Source organism: Polyodon spathula, chromosome 18, assembly GCF_017654505.1.
Source record: "Polyodon spathula isolate WHYD16114869_AA chromosome 18, ASM1765450v1, whole genome shotgun sequence".
Classification (NCBI taxonomy): Eukaryota; Metazoa; Chordata; class Actinopteri; order Acipenseriformes; family Polyodontidae; genus Polyodon; species Polyodon spathula.
This window is the reverse complement of record NC_054551.1, coordinates 4,535,415-4,555,452: the sequence shown is the minus strand read 5'-3', so window position 1 is coordinate 4,555,452 and position 20,038 is coordinate 4,535,415. Positions and strand designations below refer to the sequence as shown.

At 37.5% G+C, this 20,038-nt stretch overlaps 1 protein-coding gene across 2 annotated transcripts; it reads left to right on the top strand.

Moving 5' to 3' along the window:
* The first annotated feature begins 309 nt into the window (after positions 1–309).
* LOC121330461 (E3 ubiquitin-protein ligase RBBP6-like) lies at positions 310–19,815 on the top strand. 2 transcript variants are annotated; one of them, XM_041276993.1, is made up of 17 exons: positions 310–1,341; positions 3,805–3,904; positions 4,497–4,533; positions 7,584–7,628; positions 9,732–9,820; positions 9,924–10,020; positions 10,253–10,392; positions 10,627–10,799; positions 11,040–11,143; positions 11,326–11,705; positions 11,953–12,031; positions 12,226–12,286; positions 12,378–12,435; positions 14,223–14,573; positions 14,885–14,980; positions 15,225–17,081; positions 17,461–19,815. In XM_041276993.1, exons 1-17 carry the CDS (start codon positions 1,176–1,178, stop codon positions 19,022–19,024), a joined length of 5,397 nt encoding a protein of 1,798 aa, XP_041132927.1. In that variant the 5' UTR covers positions 310–1,175; the 3' UTR covers positions 19,025–19,815. The 2 variants fall into 2 exon arrangements, with proteins under 2 accessions (XP_041132927.1, XP_041132926.1); XM_041276992.1 differs by having other exon boundaries at positions 14,861–14,980.
* Positions 19,816–20,038: the final 223 nt, after the last annotated feature.

The following is a 20,038-nucleotide window of genomic DNA, read 5'->3' as shown; positions in this document are numbered from 1 at the left end:
TATATATATATATATATTAAATATATATATATATATATATATATATATACATGTGCAATGACCTTTATATTTTGTGTGGTTAATAATTGAATGAAACAATACAATACATAAAATAAATAGTATCAAAACAGAAAGCAAATAAAACACTGCTTTTAAAAGGTTTGCTCAGAACAAAACGCAAAAGCAACTATTTTGACCACAAATGTGGGAAAATACAGCGTGTTCCGACGCACATCTAGCTGTGATTCTTACGTGTGTGCGTTTATATTATGACGCAGTGTTACGTGCCCCCTGCGTTTCATCGTGGAAAACCCGTGTCTCGACTGGGACAGCACCATAGTGACTGTGAGCGTGCGGAAGAAGTGTTGTGTTTTATTTATTGCAATTGAAAAGTTCCAGATAAACAACAAGTAGATGATTTAAAATGACGGTTCTTCAGATTTTGCAAAGGGGGTCGGTTTAAAGGGCATTAATGTCTGGATATGAGAGCACTATTTGTATTGTCACCCCGAGCTCCCCGGGCCGCTTTTGTTTTGGTGGACAGAAAGGGAGGCCATTTTAGGCGTCGCTTTGCTTAGAATATAGATTTCTGATCTTTTCGTTTTATTTTTGCTGATTGTCGGGGAAAGGGTATTTCGTTTTTGTTGGCTATATTTGTTTCTGGATAAAATATTTTTGTCGTTATTTGGACTAAAAATGAACCCTCAACAAAGAAGAGACTTTTGAAATCGTTGGTCCCCGGTATCGTGGACTGAGAAAGGGCCAGTGGGCCTCAACTCCAGTGACTATTTCTTCAGTTGTATGGTCTTTATTACCAATTGTCGCCGAAGAAAGTTCACGTTTTGGACATTTGCTTGAGAGGACGTCAGCGCCCAATTGTTTAAGTGATGGACTTCTAAAGAACCTGTTTGATTAATTTTCACCAGTTAACTGATGACCTTTATGCCGGTGTTGTTGAATCAGATTAGATTCGATTTACCGTTCTGTTCCGTATATTCTTACAAAATTCAATCCTGAACTGAATTTAAAGGTTCTAGGTTTTTTTTTTTTTTTTTTTTTGGTCAAATCGTAATCGAACATATATAAAATGCCTAGATAGATGTTTAACATTTTAATACACAATTGATTGTGCATCCTTTTGTTTTCATTTGTTAGACCTTGTGTAATCTCATAAAATGTCCTGTGTACATTATAAATTTTCCTCTAAACTGAACTATGACACGGTCACTTTTGATGGCCTCAACATCACGTTATGTGACCTGAAAAAGCAGATCATGGGAAGGGAGAGGCTGAAGGCGGTGGATTGCGATCTTCAGATTACCAATGCGCAGACTGAAGAAGGTAATAAATTAATAAGGCAATGTATTATTGGTTGATCATTGATTGTTACAAATGCAGTTTTTGTTAACCATGTTGTGTTACAATAGCCACTGGAAGAATACAGTTAGTTGGATGAGTACATCTGCTTTGAATTTGGTCTTTTAAATTTAATGCAACGTCGGGCTAATAACACTGCGGAGATACATTTCGAAAGTGGTTGTGCTGCGTTTATTTTAGACATTTTGTTCTAACAGAACCAAACGATTTATTTTTGAGTTGAATTTGAACTGTAATCATAAAACGTTGCAAGACCAAACGATCGCAAGCTTTTGCCGTGAATTAGAAGAACTCGAGTCGTGAACAATGGCTTGGCATTGTCTGCTGCTAGTAACTGCTCCCATAACTAGACAAAGAAATGTATCAGTAGCGATATTAAACAAAAGTTGACGTTAATTAGATATTAACTCGAGTTTTTGTGCAACGCTATTTCTATGGCCTAGTCTAAATATTATACTGCCGAAACTAAATTGTATTTATCCAGTTGTATTTATCGAATAAATTCATGTTCCTAGTAGCCATGGCCAATCGGGTTGTATGTAAGAAATGCTTAGTAACTAATTGTTGACAGTTGTTTTGAGAAACGGAGAAAATATTGGCCAAGTTCCGACTAGTAATAGTTCAGTGTTCACAGGAAAGACTACAGCAATGTTTTCATTAAACTTTTTTATGCGCTAAAACGCATGCGTGTAAATAAAAAACAACTCGATAGCTGCGATGGAAACATGCACATTTTGGTTAATTCATGCGAACGAAAAATAAAATAAATTCCGCACGATACGGGTTGATAAAAATGTATCCTGTACGGTAAGTGATGTCGTACTAAATGGAAGATCGAGGGATGATTGCCTGCAATAAATCCCCTGTACGCTAGATGGCAATGTCTAGTTTCTGTCATGCCAATGAACACAAGTTACTCTAATCACTGTTTTCTAGCTTTTGTCTGCTAGAGCATGGGTAATATGTTTTTTTTCTATTTGTATTTTCTGATTTTTTTTCTTTTTTTTGTGGGAAAATGCCAGCTTGTTTGCTGGGATGGTATTAGAAAAAGTTTTGAGCCAAGCAGGAGAAACCATTAATTTTAGTGTTAAGATGAGTTTTACAAAAGTGTTTTGTAGGGAAGATGGCCAGGAAACCCTGCCAAGTTATTCATATCCGTGTTTTCTAGCTATTTTTTGTGGGACTTGTTATATGTAGGGAAGTTGGCTCTTTTGAGCAAAAACATTTTTTATATATTTATAAATCAAAACAGAAAAGTTTGCTTAAAGTGAAGTGCTGGATATACTGGTACAGCTAGTTACCTTTGGAAAATATAAGCAAACTAGACTGCATGAAACCACAAGATTGTTTACAAAGTCCCACCAACAAGAGGCTGGTTCAGCCAGTGGTTCAAATCCCAGCTCACTTACTGTGTGACCCTGAGCAAGTCACTTAACCTCCTTGTGCTCCGATCATTCTGTGCGTCTTTGGTCCAAGTTTCAAGTGCCGCGTACACCTGACCCTCTTTCGCTTCAATTACAAGCATTTCCTTTTCTGCTGCAGACATTTTTAATATTTTCAACATCTTACACCAGTTCTCCGCATGATCTCTGGCCACTGTAGATTTTAATTACTTAATTACCTGACCACACCTCATGCATTCTATGCTACTATCCCTGGACCATTCAAAAACAATATTAATTTTCCCAAGCATTATTGAAATAACTTTTTAGGTTTTGGTGCAGCTGTCTCTGGAGGGTATCTGATACTGGACTGCCATTCTGTCTGTATTATTAATATTATTAGTAGTATTATAATTAAATTACATTTGAGGGGCACAATACAGCATAAAAATATGAAATTATTCAATGGTAATTCCCTGTTGGGTCAGCGCAACACATGTTTGGATAGAGATATCTATCTATCCATCTATATCTCAACATTTGTCCCATTTCAGTTAATTCTTGAAAAATCATCGTTCCTTGGCCATTTTCAGGCTAGCTCTACGTTATATAACTAGAATGCTCAGTGAAGTTGGTTATTTGCTAGAGTTTATACGCTAGTCTAGCAAGCTAATATTAAAAAAATTGATGGAAATTCATCTCATTTTTTCTTTTTAGATCAAGAACATTTATGCGTTAACTTTTTTAAACATGTGGTGTCGTTATGTATAGCTCTTTTCTCGCTAGAAGCCTGTTTTTTGTGATAAGATTTACATATGTTTTTGCAACATTTTGCAAGTTCTCTAGAAATTGGTTAGTCTTGTTGATGGAAACATAGCTGATGTTCTTTTTCAAGATTTTTTGCTCAACGCTGTAATTGCTAACAGTCAGCCTGCCGATCCCTACATGTGCTTTTCTGCACTGGAACTATTTAATATGTTTTAGGCTTGGTATTGTGGTACAATGTGAGAAACTACTAAACATTCATTTTCTTTTACCTTTACAGAGTACACTGATGATGGTGCCCTTATTCCCAAAAATTCTTCTGTCATTATTCGAAGGATTCCTATTGGAGGAGTTAAGACAACTAGCAAAACATATGTCATGTAAGTATGATTTCACTTCAGTTGAGGTCAAAGTTATATGTATTTTTACAATCTTATGCTAAGGGGAAATAGTAGTGCAGGTTAAGTGTTTAATTTAATTGATTTAGTAGCCCTTCGGTCCTCTGTTTTAGTTTTTGACTCATTTATAGTATGCTTTCTTAAATTTTAAAGAACATCTGTGAAAGTACAAAACTATAAAGCAGATGGCACTGGAAAGGGACGTGAGCAACAGACCAAAATAAGATGTGGGGCGATGCTTTTAAAAAAGGAACTATCATTTTATATATATATGTGTGTGACACCACATATATACACACACATAATATATATGATATATATATATATATAGATATATATATATATTATATTTATTTTGTTGTAAACATTGGTGAGAGATGCAGCAGACAGGCTTTTGTGGAAGAGTCTTGGGGAGGCCTTCATTCTGCAGTTGATTGAAAAAGACTGAAGATGATTATTTCTATATAATGCCTTTTATCCTGAGTGGTGTATCTAGTAATACATTTTTTACTCAAAAATAGCTTCTTATAGTTGACATGCACATGTTAACGGTTTTCTTTTTTTGTTTTTCCAGTGATCGTACTGAATCTTCAGGTGGATCCTCAAAAGCCGTATGTAAAAAAAAAAAAAAAAAAAAAAAAAAAAAAAAAAAACACACAATCTCACAATTTCTTTCTTTTTAAACTATTTATAAAATATATATATTTAAGTGCTTAATGTTTATAAAAAGCTTATTTTATTTTTAAACTATACTGTGAAGTAGTAAACTTCTGGCGATAGTATATGTTGTAACACAATGTATTGTGGAAGTAAAAAAAAAAAAAAACATTTTAATTTCCATATTTGCACATTTTTTTCTGTGTGAAGATTGGTATTTGTGCAGGGTAATGCACTGTATTTCATATTGAAAATTAGATAAATATTCCTATATAACTCTCCGTTGTACATGTATGATCATTCAGATCATGTGGCAATTAAGTTGGTGGACATGATGGCATGTTCAAAACTTGTCTGTCTTAAGTATTGCATCTGTAAAAGCTGTTGTGTGGTTTTTGTTTTCTAATAATAAAAAAAAGTTTGTGTCATCTTATTTTACATTGTCACACAGCTTCCGATTTTCAAGATATTGTTACAAAGTTCTGGAACTGATAAGGCACACCTGCATGTTTATTCTTAATTGTTTGACTGCTTGCAGTATATAATGTATGTTGTCACAGCCAAGGCTCAAACAGCTAAGTTAATAAATCTTGGGCTGCAAACGTGCATTCGTTCCTTTTGCACGATACTTGTTGTAAGGCCTTAACGCGCACCCATTTGGTTAGTTCCTAAGGGTAGAGTTATATCAAATTATGCCTTACTAAATGTTTTTTTTGTTTTGTTTTTGGAAATTCAGTAGTTTTTAAAAACCATCATTTTCTACGTATACTTGTGTAGTAGTATTAACCCGCCAATTGTTTGAGCCTTAGCTCTTCAAATGTTAAAAGTGACATAGCCCAGACAATGTATTTTCCACTGGAAGGGATTGAGGGATAAAATACAATTTCTGCTCAGAACTGAAATTGCTTTGGAAAACGTATTTCTCAAAAGGAATTTTCAATGCTATTTAAACCCAAGTGCAGCAGCATATTTGCAAATAAGGTAGTTGTAACACAATGAGCTAAACTGATATACAAGTGACAGTTTTTATGCTGTGTAAGAAACAGAGTTTATTATTTTGTTAATAAAATATTTACATCATATGAACTGTAAAGACCTTGTGTGTTCCCTGTACTACAAGTTGCCTTCATTTATTGTTGGTCTTCAGGCCAGTCTTCACTATTGGTCACCAGACCAGTAAGCCTCTGCACATTAGGGTTAGTATATCCCAGTTATGAACGTGATGAAGCATAGCTTCCACAAATTATTTTAAGCAATGTCATGTCCTTTCAACGGATAACTTTATCCTTTATACACAAATAAAAGCTTCTGCTCAGAAATTCTAGATTTTAGGAGAAGACTATGTATGAGATTGGGTGCTTTATTGAGAAATCCCTAATTTACTGATGCCTAAAAGCAGATATATATTTATTATTATTTGTAGTATAATTATTTTAACAATGTATAAGATTAGACAATATAAAGTTTACTTTCAACAGAAATGTTGACTAAGAGAGCTCTTTTGAATTGAAGAACAAGTAAATAAATACAGAATTACTCTAAATTTGACACCCAGCTAAGATAACAGTACCGGTTTAGTAAATAGCCATGTACTATTTATTTTAAAGATCTTTATGTTAATCGCGAAAATTAAGTCTTGTTGTTCATAGTTCCCAAGCTATTTTGTATAGTTTAAAATATTACATTTCTTTAATATATAGAACTATGTACACATTAGGTACCAAAATGTAGCTCCCAGACTACTTCCTGCTCTAGAATTCTCAACACCAGGAGTTGGGAACCTGTTGTACCCCTCCAAAAGTTAAAGATTAACACATTTACTTAAGATATTGTTTTACACATTGTTGTCTGGGTTGGTGTTGAATCAGTGCCAAACCCACTCTGTTCTAGTATAGCATTTGACACATTTTCATTGTTATAATGTTGTATTTGTTATAATGGAGCGCCCATTATACAGCAGTAGCCTGTAAATTTTAATATCTAATTGTTCCTGAATTGCGGATCGCTAAACAAAACAAGAACAAAATGTAATCAAGGCTGGATTTTAAGACACTTCAGATTTTAATTGAATCCCCTTGCAATTTATCGAATCTTTTTAAATTTGGAATTGCCAATTGTTGTGTTTTTTTTTTTTTTTTTTTGTTTGTTTTTAAAACATCATTTTTCTCCCCAATTTGAAATGCCCAATTTTAAGTGTGGCTCACCACTGCAACCCCTGCGCTGACTCGGGAGGGACCAAGATGAGCACACGCTTCTTCCGAAACGTGTGCTGTCAGCCCACTGTGCAGCTACCTTCAGAGCTCCAGCATCGGAGGACCTCTCAGGCAGGCGTCCGGCCGGTCTACAGGGGTCGCTGGTGTGGGGTGGAGGACACCCTGGCCGACCTAAGCCCTCCCCACCCGGGTGGCGTGTGGCCAATTGTGCGTCGCCCCCTGGGAACTCAGTCCACGACCGGTGATCTCCAGGCTATAGGGCGCATCTTTTACTCCATGTGGAGTGCCTTTACTGGATGCCCCACTCAGGAGCCCCGCAATTGATCAATTCTGAATATAATACATAGTTATCTTGCAAGCAGGTGTAGGGGCCAGTCCAAAAAAATGAGGCAAGCCTTAGTTTTCGCTACACGCAAAACAGTGACTGGTGTAATCCTCAGTTGTACACAAATACTGTGAAAAGTCACTAGAAATCAAACCATGTCCATGCCCCTGTGGTTAAAATGGCACCAGGCTGTGAGCCCAGAAGAATTTTTATTTTATTTTTTTCTTGTACAGCTTGTTATGCATCGAGTATATGTCAGTAATGTACTTCTCAAGATTAATCTTACGATGCAGGGTCCACCAATAAATAGCAAAGACTAGTTAAGGGACTGGATTGTTGGACATATTGATTTAGTTTTGTGCTGATACAGGTTTAAAGTCATCAAGCATTACAAAGGTCAATTTGTGTTGGTGTGCCTCATCGTAGTATTAAATTGAAGTGTTTTTTTTTAATTTTCCATGAACAGATTGATGATTCTGCTGCTTCTATTACACTGGCCCAGCTATCGAAGGTATATATATATATATATATATATATTTTTTTTTTTTTTCTTGAATTATTCACTCAAAGCTTTTATTTATTTTTTTTTCTTTGTTTTATTTAAAGGTTCATTGTATTTTTTTTTTAATGAATGTTTGCATTTTTATTAACAATTTTATAATTCACTCCTTTTGTATTGTTCTGAACCTTAATGATGCAAGTAGAATGTGATAATGTTAGTGAAGTTTGTGTGAAACGTATGCATGTATAATCCTGTAAAGAGTCGGTACTGTGGTGATGATGGAAGGGGAGTAACTTGAGAGTCTTGCCATGTTAATGCAATGCGGGTACGTCTTCAAGACACCATGAAGAAATCCGTTACCGCATCCCAGAAAATTGGCTTTCGTTTCGTTATTCCTCCTTGCTTTTTTTCCCCATTGATTACGGTTTTTAAAAAAAATTTTAATGAAGAATCTGCTGTACCCTTGTTCCATGGCTTATACCAATGGACTTCTGTGATTTCAAAACTGCAAAAGATCTGCATTTTTTGTACAGTATTTACAACCTGTATACTTTGTATCTGTTCATTCTATTATGCCATGTAAATGTGTATGTTGTGTGGCATTTAATCAGCCATCTGAGTTTGTATGCTTGGGATTTGTTCGAACACATATTCTAAAGTATAAAGTGAAAAATAATAATGCCATTTATTTTTATTTAAAAGTAATTTATAAGAGAAGTTCCTCTTTAATATAAATCGGTGGTTTCATATTACAGAGCAGTAATTAAACCTAGCTACTAAATATTAGTGACTCTGAATTCTACTAAAATATCTGCTGTGTAACCAGTATTGCCATAGCCATGTACTGTTTATAGTCTAACCTTAGACTGGGCTAATTATGGAAAATATGTAAGGCCTGCTTCTGTATTATCATTATTTGGTAATTCCCTTTGAGGTGAATTTCAAATAGAACCTTTTGGTTAATATTTCGAGGTTTGCTAACATAAAGAACTGGGTTTATTTGTTACAAATGTGTGTGGTTTTTTTTTTTTTTTTTTTTTTTAAATTATAATTTGTGCTCAAACTGGGTTCAGACAAATCAATTTGTGATTGTAGTTGGTCATTGTAACTGTCAACTGGAGTGACAATGTGTCAAATAATGGATTGATGGATTTTTTTTTCTTAAGGAATTGTCATTTGTAAACGGAGACTTTTTTATTGTGATCATAACATTGTATGTTAGGTCTGCAAAATAAACTGTTTAAACAGGCAGCGTGTTGTATGAATGAGTGTAGAAATGAGTTGTGATTCAAGTGAAAGTGTTAATTGTTTGGTTGAGCTTATGAATGTGGGGATTGTTTTTTTTCTTAGACCCTGGGCATATCTATACATTTTTTACTCTAACAGGAATTCAAAGCTCTGTTTTGAAAGCAGTTGAAGCCATTTCAGGCTTTACAATGTTCTAAGCTCAGTTCTTGGCACTGAATAATTAATAGTTTGGTAAGCCTACAATGGCATAAACTGCTATGCAGCTGTAGTCTTCGTTTGTAGACCTTGAGACTACATTTTTGCAGTTTTCCAGGTAGATGCAGGTTTTATTGTGCATAGTGTGTTTACCATCAATGCTGAACAGTAACTTTCTGTTTTAGCATCTCCCAACTATAACTTTTAACTTTGATAGATCCAGCAGTGTTTTCTTTGTTTTAAAATTAGCATTTAAGGTTACATTTTCTATGTAATAATGCACCGGTACATATTTATTGCAGAATGGAAAATGTAATTTGTTAAAACTAAATTTCACACAATACAGTATAACACAATTGTTAGCCATTTTGAGGGGAGAGAGTACATTTTATACCGGAGATGAACAGGGCCTAATGGATTCGTTATTTTGTAAATAGTCGGTACACAATTAGCTAGTCAAAACCATTGCAAGGTTGAAGGCTAAAGGAACTCCCCGTTTCATCTCCGATCAGGTAGTATTCAGCATTGAAACATTTTTCTAGTTGTGTAGACGGATACAGACTGTTGCTCTTTACAGGATGTGTTGTGTGCACTACTGAAAGTTCGAATGCATGGAGTCTGTAGTACTCCACCCCTAATTTGTGTGTCAAAAAATTGCCTATTGAACAGACCGCCAATTTGGCAGAAGCTAATGCCTCCGAAGACGATAAAATTAGAGCTATGATGTCGCAGTCCAGCCATGATTATGATCCAGTTCAGTAAGTATTAAAAACCTTCTAAACAATTTTTTTTTTTTTTTTTGTAGAGAGTAAAAAGATAATATTGAAAATACAATTTTAACGTTAACTTTTTCTTCTGTAGTTACATGAAGAAACTTTTTGGGCCGCCACCACCGAATTACACTTGCTTTCGCTGTGAGAAAACTGGACACTATATTAAAAACTGCCCAACCAATGGGGTAGGTACATTTTTTTTCTGGGGGGGGGGATGAAGGTGTCAATCAATTGTTAAAATCGGACAATGTTGACATTCATGTTATGAATAAGACACAAAGATCCCTACTAAGTATAAATTGGGTTAGTTTCTTAAGATTAAATATATATCGTACTTAATACATCTTCAGTGTATTCTGGTGGCATTTAGGTAATGTACTTCAAGCAAACATCTAAAAGATTATGTATTTTTTTAAGGACAAAACTTTTGAAGCAGGTCCAAGGATAAAAAAGAGCACTGGTATTCCTCGAAGCTTCATGATGGAGGTTGATGACCCGAATATGAAAGGAGCCATGCTTACAAACACTGGAAAATACGCTATTCCAACTATTGATGCGTGAGTATTTTCAAAGAAGGTATCCGCGCTGGATTATTTGAGCAAAAACTATTTCTTGCCAACTATATACTATAATAATTAAAAACACATATTTAGTTAGTACTTATGGAAATGGCCCCAACAAGGGATGAGTGACAAATTGTATTGTTTCTTTTGTGAGGTATGTGCTGTTTTTTACTGCTGACTATTTTAGTGTTCACCGAGCAAAATAGCACTTTTTCATTTTAATTCCAGCGAGGCGTATGCAATCGGAAAAAAGGAGAAGCCACCTTTTCTACCACAGGAGCAGTCTTCATCTTCTGAGGAGGAGGACCCTGTCCCTGATGAGCTGCTGTGTCTGATTTGCAAGGATATCATGAATGATGCAGTTGTAATTCCATGCTGTGGAAACAGTTACTGTGATGATTGTAAGTGTGTTTGAAGTTTGAAGTGTTTAAAATAGCAAGTATAGAAAGTCTGGGCTGTCACTTGCTGTAAAAATTGAGTGAGTTAAGATTGAAAAAGACCCACATAGATTGTTAACTTATTGCTTTAAATGTACAATAGAGAAATCTTGAATCTTGAAAGTTTGTGATGTGTTGTTTTAAAAGCTGCATTTTATAGGTTATTTTTTTCTTATAGTAATTAACAATTTATTTCATCTGCAGGTATTAGAACATTTCTTCTAGAGTCAGATGAACATATGTGTCCTACATGCAATCAGACAGATGTTTCACCTGATTGCTTGATTGCCAATAAATTTTTAAGACAGGTAATTTTTCAATTTTTCAGCTTCTATGGTGACTATAAAAATTGTGTTGCTAAATTCTAGTTTTATCTTGGAAGGGGCAAATATTTTTTTTTCTCTTTACCCACAAGTATGCTACAATTTTGCTTTATGCAATTTAACATTTAATGAACATGATGTAATATTTTTTCTCCTCCTTTTTTAAGGCTGTAAACAATTTTAAAAATGAAACTGGCTACTCCAAAAGGCTTCGTAAGGGACAGGCTCTGCAAACTGCACCGATGCAGGGCCAGTCCAGACCACAAGTGCAGCGTTCTGTCCAGCCAGCTGCAAGACCGACATCCTCCAGGCAGCAGGATCCTCTCATGGCCAATATCCCTCCTGTTGCTGCTGCTGTTCCTCCCCCCATCGTTCCTGCTGCCATACCGGCTCCGGTGCTGCACCAGACACAGACCTCTGCCCCTGTTCAACCTGCTGCACCAACTGTCCAGGTGAATCTGGTCACCAGTAGCCCTGCTTCAGAAGTGTCCATGTCTGTGCCCTCTCCACAGCCACAAGTGAAGCATGAAGAACCTGCTTCAGTAAAGTAAGTGTTTTTTAAAGGAAGGACTGCATTTGTCCACATGTTTATATTACAGCTATGCTTATCGCATCAATTACATGTGAATATTAGAAGGATTGAAACTAAATTGACAAGAACCTTGTATTGTATTATCTTTAAAGTAGACATTTGTGTTGACATCCTAGTCATTTTCATACTTGCCATTCTTCAAGATAAATAACTTTCAGAATCTGACAAAATAACTAATTTCAAATGCATTTTCTTGTTTCAGAGATCCTGAGAAAATTGCAACTCCTGTCACATCTGTGATGATTTCTGCAGATACATCTATAACTATGCCTGTTCCAAAGGTAAAGCAAATATTTTGCTTTTTAAGTAGTTTTTGCTCAATAAGCAAAACACAAGTTTTAAACAAAACTCCTTCAGAAGTTCTTTGAAAACTAATCATTACTGTTTTTGTCAAACTTTATTAAATGTTATCGGCTGATAAAAGTTGCTAAAATGTATGTCAGTTGCATAATAAATCCTTTTCTCCCCCCTATAGGGTTACCAGGTTCCTGTGCTTGGTCAACCTCATTCAGTTGGTCACTCTATACCTACAACAGGTAAGAATGTTGTAGGTATACTTAAAGAAACAAACAATAATCTATAGTAAATGTTCATCTTTTCTAATGTGTGTTTTAATTTTCTTTTCAGGTCATCCAATGAGAACCAACCCTATTCGACCTGGAGGCAATCGACAAGGCTGGGATATGTAAGTGAAGCGAAACTTTGCAAGAGCACAACAGATTGTTTTGGCTTTGTTTTTTTCAAACAACGCACAATATATTGAGTTAGTTACATCACCTTCAATGATAGGAACTGTGTAACATAGAAATTTCACACTATGAAATTTCAATATCCCTACCTTTTTTCCCCCTCCAAAGTATATAACTTTGGATTAACGCTTGTCCCTCATCAGTCTGACTTCTTGCTGACCACAACACGCACACACAGCACTCAGACATACAATACTCAGGGACGTGTCAGTCGTGTTTTACCGTCCTTGTATTAATCCTTTGCAGTCCATTTATTCAGCGCTTGTCAGGCATATCAGGTCCAATTTATTTTCACACACACTGTTTATTTTACTGTTTATTTTACTGTTTATTTTACTGTTTTTTTCCCCAAAGTAAAACTGGTTCAAAAGGCATTGAATCGCAAAAAAACACTCTGTATTGTATCTACAACCAAGCCCAACCTCTTGTTAGCTGTATTTCACATACCTCTTTATAGACTTGCATACTGATAACTCCTCTCCTGATCCCTCAACACCACTGTTGTGGTTTGAGGAATTAAGGTTTGATAGATTCAGTAATAAACTAACTGATCTATTGTAGAGTTTTTCGAGACGTTTTCCAGGTACTATAACAAACTCGCGACCTACGTCTCCTCGACGGAGGTAACAAGACAGACACAATAGAGACATTACGTACCCGCTATAATATATGCCCCCCCCCCCCCCCCCCCCCCTTTTTTTTCCCTGGTTTCATTCACCATTGAAAAGTTTTCTTGGCTTTTTCCGGAAAAAAAACGACTAGAGAACTGTGCTTTACATCTTTTTGGTGATGTTAGACAGTGGACTGGAAAGGGAAAATTGTGTGTGTATAATATATATATATGTGTGTGTGTGTGTGTAACAAATCAATGAATTTACCCATCATGTGCTATTTCCGACTCCATCACCGGTTTTCTGAAAGAAAGCCCATCTCTTCAATGTTACAATTAAATTAACTTGTTTAACTGTCATAGCCTGCTTTTTTTTCTGGCATGGCAAATCAGTCTGTCTTTATTGTGCACTGCTGTTACACAATTAGGGTTTCATTGAGCACTATATTCTGCAATTTTGAAGACTGACTTTGGACACTTTTAATTCGGGGGAACTCGTGCGCTAACAAATTTAAATGAAAGCATCAATGTCTCCCTGTACAATTCCTCAAACGCAAGTCTTATTTTATAGGGTCGTGTGTGTGAGTGAGGTGCCTGTGTGTCTAGAACATGTCACTTACATTTTTAGTTATATATTCACAATTGTTCATTCCTTAACGTAAGTTTTTGAGGGTATTTGTCTAGATCAGGGATTCTCAAACTCTGTCCTGGCGACCCCATGTGGCTGCTGGTTTTCATTCCAACCGAGCTCTCAATTACTTAAGTAGACAATTAATTGAACTGATAATTTGTTTAGATATTTTTACTTGTTTTCAGCTCTGAACAGTTGCATATTTCAAGTTAGCTGTAACATTTGATAGTTAACTTGAACTGAAACTGTTTAACAGCTGAAAACAAGTAAAAAGGTCTAATTAAGCAAATTATTAGTTAATTTAAGGTTCTAGTTAAGTAATTGATTGCTCAGTTGGAATGAAAACCAGCAGCCACAGGGACTCTCAGGACCCAGTATGAGAAGCCCTGGAGTGGAGTTGTTATTGTAGCTTCTAACTGGTTGTAATAATGAAGGTTATTCGCCATTTTAATTCACTATCATTTTTACTTTTTATATCACAGATCAAACAGAGGTCGACCACAGAGTGACCGGCCTCTCAGAACACAAACTACTACATTGCCATCCATGGCTCCTGTTTATGTGCCTCCGCCGTCACACTTCGCTCCTCTCTCCCACACCTTGCCTCTTCCACCTGGAGTATCACTTCCTCAGTTCCCGCCTCTGTTTCAGCCTCCTACTGCTGGATATGCCATACCGCCTCCATTGTTCCCTCCAGTCTCAACAACTGCTGCAGCTCAATGGGTTTCCCCTGTAACTACTGTGGCACAGGGCAGTGCCATTCCTACCATCCCACAGGCACCCCCACTATCTAGGGAAGAGTTCTACAGGCAACAGCGTAGACTGAAAGAGGAGTAAGTTGACATTCATAACATTTTTTAATTGCAGTCCATTTTTCCCTCCTTAGTAAGCTTAGGAATACAATGTTTTGTATAAATTAGTTACAAAACATGTAGCAATTTTTTCACATTTAATTAAATGTGTTTTGGGTAAGCTGGAATATTTTACCTCTATTTTCAAACAACTTTTTTGTATTAAAGTACTTTAGTTGTTTTTTAATACTACTTTTATGATAAAGTGCCAGTTGTGTCCCTTTTTTAACTTTCAAGTTTTATCTCTCCCTGTTTTTTTCAATAAATAGTTCCAACTGTCGCTTCGTTGCTAGGGAGAAGTCTAAGCTTGATGAGTTTACCAATGACTTTGCTAAAGAATTACTGGAATACAGAAAAATCCAAAAGGAAAGGAGGCGATCCTATTCAAGGCAAGTTTTGCTTTGAGGTTCTTTTTTGGGTCAATTTTGGGTCTGTATTTCTGAAAAAAAAAAAAAAAAAAAAAAAAAATCCAGAAACCTAATTTTCAGCACAGCTGTTAAAATATATAAATATGAAAGTAGGATTTAATTGACACATGGGTGCATACCCTTTGTATTTGCATCTTCTGAAAACCATGAAACAAAATGCTATGAAATGAAGCTCACTTACTTGTTGTTTTAATTTCCCTAACAGATCAAAGTCTCCATATAGTGGATCATCGTTCAGTGGCAGCTCCTACTCTTACTCAAAATCCAGATCACGATCCTCCCGGTCTCGATCCTACTCGAGGTCTGGCAGCCGATCTCATTCTCGCTCCTACTCCAGATCTCCAGTGTACACCAGAAGAGGTGGGGGAGGCAGGAGCCGTAGTTACCGCTCCAGGTCGCGATCACATGGATATCACCGCTCCCGGTCTAGGTCCCCTGCTTATCGAGGAGGAGGAGGAGGAGGAGGAGGAGGAGGTGGCGGTGCTGGTGGTGGTGGTGGAGGAGGAGGCGTTGGCGGCAGCAGCAGCAGAGGGTATCGCTCCCGTTCAAGATCTCCAGGTCACCAGGGTCATACTCCCAGTAAACGACCTGCACCACTGCTACAGCCTGAAGGTGACAGAGAGTACTTCAACAGATATAGAGAGCCGCCCCCCTATGATGCCAAGGCTTGCTATGGTCGTTCTGTGGACCAGAGAGACCCTTTCGAGAGGGAAAGATACAGGGAGTGGGAAAGGAAGTATCGAGAGTGGTATAACAAATTCTACACCCCCCCTGGCAATCAGCCAAGGCCTAGGCCTCCCCCATCTAATAGGGAACATTTCACTCCAGAACGGTTTGGCCCACCAGTGGTCAGACGGGACAATTCACCATACAGTCGAAGTCGCAGAGAGGAATACCCTCCATCTGGGCAGAGCCAGAGAGTTCGTAATGTGCCTGGAAACTATCCAGATAAGTTTGTCTATAAAGAAGGACACGGAAGCAGCAAAGAGTGTAGAAAATCTAAGGAAAAAGAAGCAGGTAATCCTCCAGCTGATGGAAAGGGTATTAAACACAAAAAGCACAGGAAAAAGAGGAAAGGTGAAGAGAATGAACTGTTCCCAACTGTAGGTTCTCTAGATGGCTCCAGAAAGCCCACTGGCAGTGAAGAGGGTAAGGGGGATTCTATACTGATGCCTCCATGCCGAGATGATGCCACCCCTGTCAGAGACGAACCCATGGAAAGTACATCTGTCCCCTATAAAGCTGTGACTGAGAAAGACACAAGGGAGAAGGTGAAAGCAAAGGGTGAAAAACTAAAACGCAAGCCAGAAAGCAATGCCCCGAAGAAAGACTCCTTGTTGAAGACCTGCAAGCCGTCCAGAGAAAAGCAGGTTGATGCAGAAAATGAAAAGTCTTCACGTGTGGAGCCCCCAATGAAAAAACCTAAAGAAGATTCTTCTCAGAAGACTGAAGCTTCAAAGCAGCACGTGTCCCAGAAAGAGGACAAGGCTCCTCTGTCCCGCAAAGGACAGCAGAAACCTGCTAAACACCATCAAGACCCTAAAGTGGTTAAAGAGGAGAAGACCAAGGAGAGGAAAGAGTATGTCAAGGAGACATCTAAACACGACAATCTCCCAAGCAAGGAGGAGAAACCAAAGAAAGATAAAATTGAGGAGAAATCTAAAAAAACCTCTGAGGTTAAACAAGAGAAAAGGAAAAGAAAAGAAGAAAAACATTTAGAAAAAGATCTTGAAATGCCTTCTATTAAGTCCCCTAGAATTGAAATTGTAGAAGTGGCAAAGCAATCGCCCAAACCTAAACCTGAGCCTGAGAAATATCCAGAAAAGACAATCGCCAAGCCTGTAGTGGAAAAGGCGGATAAAGAAGAGAACATTGTTCCAGTGAGGAAGATAAAAATCAACCGTGAGACTGGCAGAAAGATTCTAAGCAGGGAAAGCATAGCTCCATTGGAAGAAATGACAGATGGAGCAGAAAAGATTAGGCCAGAAAGAATGAAAACTAAAATACGAAGAAAAATGCAAGCTGCAGATGAAACAGCTTCTACCTTGGTAGATTATACCAGGTCAGTTTTTGTAGCATTTAAAATGTTTTTAAAAAGCTAATTGAAACCTATAGGTGAAGTGTCCCAAACTCTTAGATATATAAATATGTTATGAAAATATAAGCTCTTTAGGGGTATTCTGTTATCAGTATACTTGTTTCAATTAATCGTCATTTTTTTGTAAATATTAGAAACATGACCCCTTTTTCAAACTAGTAACAGGCTGCAAGGTATTCATACCAGCTTTGTCAGGCTGAAACTGGCTTGGCCAATATGGGGGTGCTGCAAACCAAAAGGGTTTGGTGCTTTCAGTAATTAAGAATTATGACTTGTGTTGGAAGTTTTAAATTTGTAAACCTTTTTAAATGTTTCTAACGTCCCATCCTTTCTCTGTTTATAGCACTAGTTCTACAGGAGGCAGCCCAGTTAGAAGACTAGAAGAAAAACTGGACATTAAAAAGACAGTGGTGAAGACCATGGAAGAATACAACAATGACAGCTCAACTCCAGCAGAAGATGAAATTGTGCTGATCCAAGTTCCTCTTTCAAAGTGGGAGAAAGAAGACTATGAATCAGAAGACGATGATGCTAAGTCAGCGCTGGTTGCTGGAAGTGGAAAATCTGCTACTGTGGAAAATGTCGCAGTAAAATCTTCCAGTGAGATGAAACAGACCGAAGAGGACTCTCCACAGACTGAGAAAACACCCAAAGTGGCCAAGGAACCTGACGGGGAGGAACTGCAACCTGAATCCAAAGTTTCGAAGACTACTGTGCCAAGTGAAAAGGAGAAGGTCTGCGAAAAGGAGAAGGTCTGCGAAAAGGAGAAGGTCTGCGAAAAGGAGAAGGTCAGAGAAAAAGAGCGTCCAGCTGTAGACAAGGAGACCATGGAAAAGAGGAAAGCTCCCGATTCCCAGTCAGACAAAGAAAGAAACCTGGAGAGGACCAGTGATCAAGGGAGTGAAAAAAGTGTCTCCTCGTTCTCCTCTTCTAAAGACAGAACCGTAGAAAAATCTAATGCTGGTTCCCGAGCATCTTTAGTTAAAGGCAATTCAACAGCTGCTGGAAGTAACCGAGATTACCCCAGCTCTAAGCGTAAAGAAGAAAAACTAAAAGACTCCAGCAAGAGGAGGGACTCCCCTTCCCTAACTAAAGAACATGCTCCAAGTCAAAAGAGCAGAGATAGGGATGTGTATGTTGATATTCCAAGGAAAGTCGCAACAGAAACAAAGAGAACTGAGCACAGCCCTGGAAGGGACAAAAAGACACATACAGATTATAAAAATGCCCCCGATTCAAAGCGTGCAGTAGTGGATGACCATCGATCAGACAAAATGCCTAGTAAAGATTCAAACAGACACGCAACCTCAGAGACGAGAAGCATCAAGGAAAGGGATCATGGTGGTTACAAGTCACATAGGACTGAATCCCCAGATGTTAGGACTGACACACACAGAACTGTTGGCCGAAATGAGCGTGAGCACAATAAGAACAAGCCACTGCTCGTCCGATCTACTCGGCTGTCTTCTGACTTGGCCAGAGAAACTGATGAGGCTGCTTTTGTGCCTGACTACAGCGAGAGCGACGGTGACAGTGAAGCCTCTGACCATAATACTAAGCCTGATCGAGTTAAAGAGAAGGGGGGGGTGGCAGCCCCCCTACCCGCCAGTTTGAGCCCAACCCGGAGCCAGAGGAGTGCAAGTGTGAGCCACAGCCAAAGCCCCTTTGAGAGCCAGCCTCACAGCCGTAGCAGCAGTGCCAGCTCTGCCGGCAGCCAGGACAGCAAGAAGAAGAAGAAAAAGGACAAGAAGCACAAAAAGCACAAGAAACACAAAAAACACAAGAAGCACGCCGGCAACGAATCTGACCCCGAAAACAAAGGCCAAAAACACAAGAATAAGAAAAAGAAATCCAAGAAGAGCAAGGACAAGGAAAAGGATGACCAAAAACCAAAAGTATCTGTATGAAAAAGACACATCACATGAGCAGACTTACCAAGTCATTTATAATGTCGTTATATTGTAAAGAAAAAACAACTTGTAAATAATAACGTGGATAAAACGTGCTGCATGTAGGATTGCTGTTCAGCTGATTTTTTTGTTTTGTTTGTTTTTTTGTTAATGAGGCTTATAAATAATGTACAGAAATACCAGATTGACTGTGCAAAAGTGAAAGGTGAGCTGCAGTGTTTAAAGGTTGCCAACTCTTAAATGCCTAGGGATGTTGCACACCTTTCTTTTGGTTTTTGTTTTTAAATCTGGAAAATATATTTTTAAAGTCAGTGTCTCATGTAAGAGGTACCTTTTAAAAAATAATGATCTTCATGCAATCTCGAAGCTTGGTATTTGGGTTGATCTCCAGTAATAATAAATACTTGTTTGATGAAAGCACTTTAGATGTTTAACATGGTGTTATCAAAAAGCCTAACTGAACGAAAGCCAACATGTACCTCATGTCCAGCCTAAGTTTTTAAGTGGTTTGAGTAATCATATCTTCATTGTGTATAGTTATGATGGCAATAACATTACTGGCAGGACTGGATTTTGTTGTAGAAGTTAAATACTGGCAAACTGTTATCCCTAGAAATAAGAGGTGGGATTTACTGTACTGTGATCTTTTTTTTTTTTTTTTTTTTCTCCCCATGTTTAGAATTTTTGTATTGCCTGGCACAAGGCCTTGTATTTAAATAGTATCAGCTGAATAATTTACAGTGAAATTAAGCCTTTCTATGTAGTTTTGGTTGTAATAAATTTTTTCAGGAAACTTTGTCGTTTGAGTAGTTATTGAAATATTTGTTGGATGTTTTATTTTATAGATATGCAGAGATGATTCTTTGTGGTACTGCTAATTCTTCTTGCTACTATAGTCTCACTTTATATTAGTTAAAATAGCATATAAGATTAGATTTACAGCAGGGCATACTAGACGGAACTAATGATGTTGATGTTGCACACTGGTATTATAAATCCGAAAGGCAGCTT